This window comes from Cavia porcellus, unplaced genomic scaffold (assembly GCF_034190915.1).
Source record: "Cavia porcellus strain 051 isolate PalLab524CR breed Dunkin Hartley unplaced genomic scaffold, mCavPor4.1 scaffold_28, whole genome shotgun sequence".
Lineage (NCBI taxonomy): Eukaryota > Metazoa > Chordata > Mammalia > Rodentia > Caviidae > Cavia > Cavia porcellus.
This window is the reverse complement of record NW_026947511.1, coordinates 27,293,751-27,305,468: the sequence shown is the minus strand read 5'-3', so window position 1 is coordinate 27,305,468 and position 11,718 is coordinate 27,293,751. Positions and strand designations below refer to the sequence as shown.

General features: G+C 38.0%; 1 protein-coding gene across 3 annotated transcripts in view; it reads right to left on the bottom strand.

The window, feature by feature from the left end:
* Positions 1-573: 573 nt before the first annotated feature.
* The window catches only part of Tet1 (tet methylcytosine dioxygenase 1), a 98,223-nt gene continuing 87,078 nt past the window's right edge, over positions 574-11,718 (bottom strand). For 2 of the 3 annotated variants that reach the window (XM_013156854.3, XM_063239603.1), the window contains exon 12: positions 574-10,771. In XM_013156854.3, the coding sequence (XP_013012308.1) occupies positions 9,903-10,771 (869 nt within the window). In that variant the 3' untranslated portion in view covers positions 574-9,902. The remainder of the gene's footprint in view (positions 10,772-11,718) is intronic. The other variant, XR_010044320.1, reaches the window with a different exon arrangement.

The window sequence follows — 11,718 nt, the reverse complement described above, 5'->3', positions numbered from 1 at the left end:
CTGCATTGGGTCTGTAAATGTGGGAGGACTGATTTTTTTTTTAAATTGGTACCGGGGATCGAACTCATGACCACACACTTGCACGGCAGGGGCTTATGCTGCTGAGCTAAATCCCCAGCCCCTCTTTTTTAAGTTCTTTGTATGTCCTCGATAGTTCATAATATTTTGAAAAGGGGATTCACTATAAACTGAAATGCAAGCAGTCACTGAAAGGAGTGACCATATGGAAAGCCAACAGACTACATTCTGTAACCCAAACTATCTAGAATTCTATACAGTTGACCGACTGTAGTGATCGCATGCTGCAGTGTGGCCAGTGCAACCAAGGAATTGAACTTCTATTATTTAATTTATTTACTCTGGTATTAAGAATGTAACCCATTCATAATGTGTGTCAAGTATATGCTGCACCATGATCCACAACCTTGCCCTCGGTTTCACATGACCTATGCATGCATTTGGTCATTTCCAAATGTTAAATCTTCGCATCTGTTGTTAAAACCTATGATTTTTATTGAATGTTAATTTCTTAAAATATGGTTTTTAAAACAAAAGAAAAATTAGACCACCAGGTGCAAAATAGAAGTATAAAATTTATTTAAAACCACCCACAAAGTTCTGTGTAATCAGGAATGATACAATTTGCAATAGTTTTTTTTAAAAACTCATGACAAAGATTTAAAATATATTTTCAGTTACAGTATTCATTTAGCCTTATTTCAGTTAGAACAATTAAAAAAATTTATGCTCTAAACAAATGAGACACACAAGGAAAATATAATAGACAATTTCCACAACTATCTTTACATGTATGTTTCAATAATTGTACATTTCAAAGCGTTTTGCTACATAAACATGAAATCATGTACAACTGCTGTGCACCAAAATTTAGCTTAATTAGATCTTTCAAGTAACATGCAATTCCAACTCACAAGTCTTCAAGTACTGCTAAGTGTTCCCTTGTCTACAGAGGGCAAAATGTTGATCCTGTACTAAGATCATCATCATTATAGGATTATGTCTTTTCTGTCTACATGGTGAAGTGCTTTTCCTTCAACTGTTTCCCTCATATATGAAGAACTAACACATATTTTGTGGCGTTTCAAAGCATTTTCTAGCAAGCATTTTATATACTTTTTATTGAGACAGAGTCTTGCAGTGTAGTTCAGGGTAGCCTTTAATTCCCTATATAGCCCAGACTGGCCTTGAACTCTCCACAATTCTCCTGCCTCTGCCTCCCGAGTGCTGGAATTACAGGCATGCACCACTACACCTGGCCTTTTGCAAACATTTCAATATATAGAATATTTGACACAGTAGGACGGCAATAAGTAATAAAAGGTAAAAATAAATAGTAAATATACTCTAAAATGAGAAGTTAGGTAGAGACAAGGAATATTAACTTACGAAATTGCTATTTCTCTATTGGAAATTCAGTTCTACTCTATTTCACCATGGTGAAGAAGCTATGGATATTTTATTCTTATCCATGCCAAGCACTGTGAGTTCTACTTTAAATCAAGCTGATGACATTTGTGTCAATTTACTTGCTAGGTAACCGAGTAGCAGGAGAGAACAGGAACAAACTAGTAGTTTATGTTTATCCCTCTGCCAAGTAATTTTACAAATTTCTGTTTAGGGAACACTTCACGACTTCTTACTAACCCAAATATGACCATCCACCCATACATCACAATGCAAAAGCTGCCTTTAGTTTTTACTATAAAACCATTTCTGAAAAAATATTTCTCTTTAAGCACCTATCACAATGTTATCTCATAAAAGCTAAAAAAAATATGAGCATACATTGCAATAAAAATATTTGATCTTTTTTAAGAGCTGTTTTTGTAAAGTCTTATGCCATTTAATTATAGCAAATAGGCATTGGGGATAATAGGCAGTTACTGAACTCACCAAAATCACCAAAAAGGGTTTGGAGCATTTAAGTTTGGCCTATTTTTATTTTGTTCTTTTATTATGGTGACCCAGAATATACTGGTGGGACAGTCAAAATATTCTACCTTCTTATATTTAATGTTACTAGAATAACCTATATATAAAGAGGTTACTAAAAACTTTACAAACACATCTCATTGTTTTTCTTAGCTCTTCAGGAAAAGTCATATTTAACCTTTGACCCAAAGATTTTACATGGCTGAAAACAAAGCAGAACAAACAAGACAAATTCAAATAAGAGGCAGTATTATCTTTTAGAGACACCAATAATTTCCATTTCATTTATATTAGGAGGGGCTGAGATTTAAAACTGATTACCTAGCACCATTGCCTTCAAAAAAGATCTGTTATTTTAATATGTTTCAACAAACATATTAAACTTTGACTGTGAGGTGCTACACCAATCCATTTTAAAAGCAGTATTAAAAGTTATTAGGAGGGAAGAGCAAAAAGACTTAAGATGTGTTATGTACATGGACCAACTCCCTGCAATGAATGTACTCACTATGGACTGCAAACATATACTAATAAAAATAAAAAGTAAAAAATTTATAGAAAAAAAATTTTTTGTCTTTTTCATTTTTATGGGTACCGGGGATCAAACTCACGACCGCCTGCTTGCAAGGCAGGCGCTTATGCCTCTGAACCCCAGCCCCAATTTATAGAAAATTTAAAAATAAAAGAAACATGAAAAACTTAGGAAATTCCTCCTGTTTTTGTAATAAAGGGATATTCTTCATTGTAGAAGCTTTTTAAGGAGAAAAAAAGATAAACTAAATTGCAACACAGAAGTCCTGGAAATTCGGGGAGTCCTTCCTTCATTATCATGGGAAAAGAGCTGGTTAAATCAATAATGGGAAGAAAATACTTCAGAAGCGCAGTTTATAAATGAGGCGCTACACAGATTATCCTCAGATCAGGAGTGACAAGATCTCTATCCCTAACACTCTCTTCATCGCTCTCATGCTCCAGAAATGCACATAGCAGTCTGCAGATTCTGTGCGTTCACTCTCAGGTCGGTTAACTTGCAAACCCTCAGATCAAGTCATCTACTGTTCTGCTACACGCAGGTTTCCCAGCAGCCCAATAACGATATTTTCCATTCAAGAAGAAAAAATCGCAGAGGAAAGCACGCTGACAACCTCAAAGGGTACCAAGCAACAGTACCACACTTTTTGTTACTAATTTGGGTTGAAATTTTCTCCTTTTTAGCAGCTATTTTCAGATATAAATCAGCATGGAGTGTGAAGAAATGTGAACAGTATTTCTTGCTTTTGAGTTGGTAGGATGACCCTTCAGTTCAGTTGCTGATGGGAGCACATTTTTTTCCCTATTTCCCATTCCTGACCTTCATTGTTAATGATCCTCTTGACTACTTAGCACCCTACTTCTAAAAACTTTTCTCACCTGGATTGTGTAAGTCTACTGTTGCTGATCACCAAAGAATCCCAAGTAAATTTACATGAAAACAGATAGCATCACATCAACAAAATACTTTTGGGAGGGCCAGGGGGATATAGCTCAGTGGGCACAAGCACATGCGTGGCAAGTACAAGGTCCTGAGTTCAATTTCTGGTATCAAAAAAAAAATTTGGTTGAGAGACGAGGAAAATAGTCAAGAAATATAATCTACTGTATAAATAGGACCAATTACTAATTTACTCATCAGCAAGTTTATAATTAGCCACACAACCTAGAAAAGGCTTTCAGAGTATTTAAGCTCATATATACTTTTATCTTTACATTTTTTCAAACACTTGAACATTGACAAATGAATTACTGTTTAGATTTCTACACAGAGACCACTTGTTATTAGTACTTGATACGTGGTCTTGTAACTACTATCAATTCCTATAAATTGATTTTGCTTCAACCCAAAAGGGCTGAATAAAAGCTCTCCCACTTAGCCAGGTATGGTGACAGGTCTGTGGTGGGAAGGTGAGGCAAGAGAATCACTAAGTTCACGGCTGGATTGAACTACATAGTGAGACCCCGTCTCAAAAAAAAGCAAAACAAACTCCTGCACCTTTCTTAGTATTATGCTTAAAAGTATTTATGAGACCTAATTTTAAAAGACAACCAAGATCACTGTTATTCTTAAAATGAACCAAAGTAGAATAAAGTAAACCATGCCTATTTATTCATGTAAGAGGCCTGGAGAATGGAGAAAAGAGAAAGAGCACAGCAACAAATCTTTAAGGAAAACCAGGGTAAGGGGCTGGGGATTTAGCTCAGCGGCATAAGCACCTGCCTTGCAAGCAGGCAGTTGTGAGTTCGATCCCTGGTACCGATAAAAATGAAAAAAAAAAAAAGAAAAAAAAAAAAAAAAGAAAAGAAAAGAAAAGAAAATCAGGGTTAACTGGGAGTGGTGGTAGGTGCTTATAATCCCAGCACATGAGAAGCTGAGGCAGGTGGATCACCACAACTTCAAGGCCAGCCTGGAAGCCTGAACTGCCTCATGAGATTTGTCTCAAAAAAGCAGGACTCCATCTCAAAAAAGCAAAAAATAGAAACCAGAAATTTAGAAACAGATAAATTTAAAAAGAGTGAAAATGTGCTGGAGATACAGCTCAGCAGCAGAACACTTGCTTAGCATGCACAGGGCCTTAGTTTCAATCCCAGCACAAAAACATAAAATGAAATATCAAAATATACTTAGTGACTTTGTGGCTTCAGCAGAGTGAGAAAAGAAAAATAGTAAGCACTTTCTGGTCACGGATTATAAATTAATAGCTTGCCAAATGAAGAATCACTTTCCAACATTATTTCTCCTAAAATGAAAATCTGACAGCTGGAAAGTATTTTTCAAATTAAGAACAAGACAGGAGACCGTCTTACATAACGGCTGTTAGTGGCTAGATTGCTATTTTTAGGATAGCTAGCTTCATCAGACTGTTAAACTATGAGACTCAAGGTCACACATACACAGAATTAGGTGAAATCCACAAACAGATTTACATCTTATAGCATTCCTACTTTGAAGGTTTTGGTTCAATGTGAGTGAACCAAACTCACATTGGTATGTAAGCTGTGCTGGACTGGGCATAGTTATGGCTGAACAAAGAAGAAAGTTTATGGTCACAGTAGAATCATCGATATTATAATAGGAATGGAAAGACAATCTAGGAAACAATGAAATGATAATGCTAGAATCAAAGTCAGAAATTTGAAATTATACCAAAGTGAACTAGAATACTGAAAAGAATATTAAAGTAAGGAACACCTTTTGGTTATTTGAAGGAATAAAATATCTGTCTTTTCAGTGAACAGTGGTATTTTAATATCCAAAACAAAACAAGGTAGATTGTGTCTCATACTGCCACTATGTGGGAGGCTGAGGCAGGAGGACTGTTTGAATCCAGGAAGAATTCAAGATTAGCTTCAAAATAAACAAACCAATGACCAAAAAACCAACATTATCATCCAGAAACTGAAAGGCAGAAAATTAGAGTGCAGAGTTCCAAGTGGACAAAAATAGTAATGTCACACATAAACCCTAGCTGTATCACCCCAGAAATTAATAGAACTGTTTCTGTTTAACACACACAAATAAAATAGGCCCCTGAGCCTTAATGTGTTAAGAAAGTACAGATTCTGATAAAGGACACGATGACTGATTTTCAATTGCTTTCCTGAGCTATGGGTGACATCATTTTCCTTTCCTATTTGTGGTACTGGGTATCAAACCCAGGACCATGTGCTTGCCACTCAAGAGCTCTACTACCTAGATAGAGTTTCCTATTTTTGAGACAGGGTGTTCCTAAATTGCTTAGACTAGCAACAAACTTGTGATCATCCTGCTTGTTTCCTTAGCTAGGATTGTAGACATGTTGTCACCATGCCCAGCTCAATCATCTAATCTTTTCTAACTAGACTCCAAGGGGGCTGAAAGGCTCTAGTGCAGAAGAATTTGCTACTTGTTCATTGAAATGGGAAAGAAGACCACAGCGACACTTTGCAGAATGAGCTAACAGGACAACCTCTGAGGTGAAAAAACTTCCAATGTCCCACACAAAGCCCAATAAATCAGGCAAAGGAATCTTGACCCAATTTCATTGTTAATTTGTTTTTTCTCTGAACCTCTCAGGGAGTGAAACGAAAAAGCTATTTTATTTTTGTACCAAAATAAGGCTATTTCCCAGTGATAAAATACCCTCTGGGAAAGAAAATCAAGTTTGTTTTATAAAGTTCTTAACCATAAAGAGGCCCTCACCTGTTTAGATTCTAATTACAAACTGACACTGACATCTGCTGTATGGGTGTCTGTGATTGAATTGTGACTGCTAAGGTGACTTAGTTGTTGTGAGAGGCCACTACCACATTACTTTATTTCATAGTTTCCTTGCCATCAGTTCTACAGGATGAAAACTCGCAGTTGTATTAAACTGACACAAAACAATAATTTCCATGCACTAAGGTGTGAAATTGAAGGTAACTATATTCAACACCTACCCATTGAGGTGGCACTGTCAAAGAAATTGCCATGCCTACCACCGATGAATACTGTCATGCAATAATGTCATAAACTTGTCCCAGATAAAACATATCAATATAAATTTTGCTTTAAAAAAAGACTGGGGTTATTTTCATACATGCTACCGTGAAAGGATAACCAGTAGGAATCCACTGGAGTAATGATGTCAGAAAGTAGGTTACTTTATAGTACTTGAGTCAGGAGCTCATTTACACAAGGGTATGCATTCAATTAAGTATGTATTGGGGTTATGTCTGAATAAATTGCTTATGGAGCTCAGCTAGTGAAGTTCTATTTTTAGTGAATGAAATCATTTTATCCACATGCAGAGTAATAAAGATGTTGGAAAATTACTTAAGATGTACTTATGTTGCAAAAATTTACCTGCCAGTATCAGCCTCACTTTCCAATTAGGTTAAAAACATGGTCTATTTGGTACTTTGTGTAAGAACTTGGGGCTGGGGGTTTAGCTCAGCGGCATAAGCGTCTGCTTTGCAAGCAGGCAGTCGTGAGTTCGATCCCCGGTACTGATAAAAATGAAAAAGACCCCCCCCCCCAAAAAAAGAACTTGACGTGAGGCTAATAAGCAAGGGGGAGGGGGGACAACAACAATCCAGATAAACCTGTAGACATTAAAAATGGATTTCATGTGTGTGGGGAAGAGGTACCGGGAACCAAACTCAGGACCTTGCACTTGCCAGACACCTGTGCTGCTGAGCTATATGTCCCAGACCCCTAAAAACAGAATTTTGAGGGGCAGGGTAATACTTTATATATATTAGGCATCAGTTACTCTGTCATATATTATAGCTGGTGATTGTGTCATATACGTGAATTGGCTGGGCGAACTGGGAGGTCATGATTACACTATCAATCAAGGTGGAAACTATTTTTGAGTGCTATGCAAGAGGTAAAAGAAAAAAAGTTGATTTACAATAGTAAAATATAATAGAGGTCAAGAAATAAGGCTGGATAACCAATTTCATGAGTGAAAATGTAATTTCAAATAAATTTATTTCCGTGCTTCATGAGGAAGAGTATGCATAGTCACAGCATACAATCATAATGCTGAGGACATTGAAGAAGTATAAGCTTTGTCAAAGTCACAGGGGAGAGAAGGAGATGGTAAATTGTTAAAATTCAGAAAGAGTCCTAAAGCCTAGGAATAGAGTGTGGTTCCCAGTGGGCTTACTGTGGAGGCAGGCACCCCACTCATGGTGTTAAGAACAATGGAATAGAAACATATTAGTTGAAAGCAGATGTTTTTTCATGGACTAGTTTTGGTAAACTGCAGCTAGCTTCACAAAAGTCAATAGTCCCGTTTATCAACATTGGTGTTTATATTTTAGGTTATTGAATAATTTTTTAATATGTAACAGGTGGTGATCCAAAGAAAACAAAAGTGATACTTAAATTTTGCAGGCATTTAGTAAGTGTGCATTGGAGGAGTGGATAGATGGATAAAGGGCCGTAAGGTTATATCCATTAATTCTAGTGAGGAAACAATTCAGTGGAAGCTAAGGCCTATAATCTAATTATACAAGGTGTTTTCTTGATCTAATACTAGTAAATATCTTATTGAAGCAGCTGAAGCAATAAACAATCACTTATATACTCATATGTATAAGAAACCTTAGGCTCAAAAAAATACATGTTTTAAAACGGAACTCTAAGGCACACAAAACACTAAAACACATCAACGAATTACCCTATTTTACATATTCAATGAGCAGAAATCTACTTGTACAAGATGGTCTATCACTGGACATACAGTTATTTACAATCCCTTCATATTCCTTTACTTGGATAAGTCAAAAGCTTTAAACTGATACTTTGCACCATATATATTATTTTAATAAGTTACAATGAGTTTTTCTTTAGAGAGCTTTGCATTTGCACCACAATGATGAGTGTTAGCAATTGTGGCTTCCTATGGCATTTCCAAGGGAGAAGCACCATTTAGGTTTCTGTACTCCCAAAGAATCTTAACACTTTGAATGCTGTAGCACCTCTGCATTTTAACAGAATCAAGTATTTCATCGAAGGTTCTTGTTTAAATATTTTGTTTGGGTAATCCTTTTTGTGTTGCTATAAACACAAGTCAATAAAATGGAGAAAAAATGGGAATCTAAAAATGCATGATAGGACCATTTTTCTTGTTACCTACAATGTAGGCAAGATGAGTCAGCATTTCTCCAAATCCAATATACTAAGATTAATGAGTATTAGTTCTAGGTGGACAAATGTTTATAATAGCATTTCAACTATTTAAGAAATAGAGAGATATGACGATAATGGAAAACTTGTTTTCAAAAGATTTCTACATTATGCTTTCTTTTACTCTTCATTTGATTGGATCTCAGAACAATCAAGGCAATTTGGGATGGGTAGAATTCTGGCTAAAACCTAACTTTTTGGGGGTTTTATCACCTTGAAACATTAGAAGCATTTGACTCTTCTGAATCCCATTTTGTCTCTTTTCCTCTTGGAAACATTTTTCATGGTTTATATTGATGAAACTGGGTAAAAGAAATGAGGCTATTGTTGACCACACTTTTTTAGTTCTAAGAACAAACAAAAAATCAATACCCAAACAAAGAAAAAAAATCAATATTGGTGATAATGTGTCTTTCTAATTCCAATTTTAGAGATTAACTATTTTACATAAGTAGCTAGTATGTAATGTGAAAGGACATACATAAACCACATACATGATTCGACTACATACTGCAGTTAACAAGATGGAACTCTACACAGCAAGAAATAAATGATCTCTCTTGTATGCAAATATGCACAAACAATAGACAATAGGATTCTTATACTATACTATTTCAAGTTACTTTTAAAAATAGAAAGTGCTTTTAAAATATCTATTTACACTTTATGGACAGCCTCCAACCATTACTAACAAAAATGAATTATTTTCTACAGGAGGAAGTATTTTAAGAGAGCATTTCATTGGTTTATTTCAAAGGTTCAAAGGAATATGCCAATTTTCTAGCAATGATCGGAAGATGTTGGAACAGTGGCACCATGAAATAATAATTCAGCTTATTTTTAACTGTGTCAATGTGGTTAAGCACCAGGAGCTGTGTAGAGTTAATACTGTGTCTTGATTTTACATCAGAGAACATGAACCTGTTAAATTCCTCTAAAAATGACTCTTGTTTCATAGTAAACAGACTTAATTTAAAGCACCAGACTGAGTGATTCTATCAAGGTTAATGCCTAACCAAAACATCTCTTGATGTATTTAAAACTATAAAAGTTTTATTTTTGCTTAAAATGTGCACCTTCAACCAATTGTCAAAATATAGTCACAGTTAAGTACCCACCCTATTTAAAATTTTTTTAACCTCAAATTTGAAATGGGTGAGATGAAGATATAGTAAACGACAACATGACTTTCTTCGAACAGCACCTTGAAAAAATACACTGCACTAGCAAAGGCATTGAGAAGGGGCAGAAGCCTTCAGACCCAGTGGTTATAGGGCCCTGCGACGTGTGTGAGAGCATAAGGGGACACGGTGACAACGTTGTCATGGGTTAACGTTAATGCTTTATGAGAAGGGATTTGGTTCAATTCATTTACTTCAGGGAATAGGGCAGCGGCCTCCTCAGCTGACCGATCTTTCTGCTCAGAGGCCTTTGTTTTCTTATTCTTGGCTTCTTTGGCTTCAAACTTGATCTTGTTGAGCTCGAAACCGTGCTGGGGCTTATTCAGGTTCTTATGCTGGTACAGGACGAGCGAGAGGCGCGTGGGGTGGTTGCGGTTGGGGTTGGCCACCGGGGTGGTGGCGTGCAGCTCCCGCCGCGCGCACTCGATCAGCACCGAGCCGTGCGTGGGTGCGATGGCCACTCCGCCCACGCTATCGTCCAGGAAGACGTGCTCGTTGTCCGACCAGTACTCGTCCATGTGTGGCAGACCCTTCTCGGCGGCGGGGGACAGCAGCTCGTCGGACAGCGCCTCGTCGGACAGCGGCTCGTCCACGTCCCAGTGCGGCTCATCCTCCTCGGCGAAGCAGGGCACCGGCTGGCCGCCGGGCGAGGGGAGGGGAGGGGGCTGTGGGCCCCGCTGCTCGGCGGAGCCGGGGGCAGGCTCGGGCAGGGCCGGGGGCTCGGGCGCGGGTGGGGACGGGGCGGGGAGCACAGCAGCCTCCTCTGGTGCGGGTGGCGCAGTGCAGGGGGCGGCGCCGCTCCGCTCGGGGGAGCCCAGCGCGCCTAGCTTATGGCACCTAACTGCAGGTGCGGCCGGGGGACAGAAGGCTGGAGACAGGTTTGCCTCTTTGACGGGGTGAGGGATGGATGGGGCCGATGAATAGCTTTTAGTGTTGTCTGAACCTTTGAAGATAAAATGGGGTTTAGTTTCACTTTTTATTCCAGGCTGTACTGTCTACTATTACTCACTAAACAGAGAAAAGGACCCAACAGTGAAAATGAACAAACTATTTTGGTAATTATCTTTCTTTCTTTTTTTGTGATACAATCTCACTATGCGGTTCAGCCTGGCCTTGAACTTGCAGTGATTCTCCTGCCGCAGCCTTCCAGGTGTTGGTGAACCATCATGCCCGGCTGGGAATTGCCTTTTTAGTACAGGATTTTAAAATTCTTCTCCCCAGGGCTGGGGACTGAAACCAGGGACTGGAGTATGTCAGGCCAGAGCTCTGCCACTGAGCTACACCCTCAGCTTTGATATACTTTCTCACGCAGCAATTTCCCGTAAGTTCTTGCTTTAGGAAGCAATTAGAAGTAAATGCAAAGATTTAGCCAAAAGGATAAATACTGTTTAAAATATTAAAAATGTCCTAACTGGTTATAAAGTAACACTGGAATAACTATGCAGGGATTATTACAGTGACACAGAACAATAATTAACTACCAAAAGTAATGTTGCAGTGCCTTTTAGGTACTACCTGATTACCATGGGCCTCAAATCAAATGGAAGCATATTTCTTGAAGACATTCTATTTGTTTTGAAGTTCTATTTTTTTTTTTAAATCGAAAAGCCATGAATTTTAGGACCAAGGGGAAAAAAGAGTAAAACAATCATGTTTTGAAATAATTAGTTACATAGCAATAAAATTTAACCAGCTTAAGAGCTGCCACAGATGCAGCTCAAATGACACAACAAGGGGACAAGATGGCTTTCATTTCTAAAGAGATTCATAAACGTTACCAGGCATGGCAGTGCATGCCTGTGATCGCAGCATTCAGGAGGCTGGGACAGGAGGATTGCTGCCAAGTTGGAGGCTGGCCTGAGCTACACTGAATTCAAAGCCAGCCTCAAC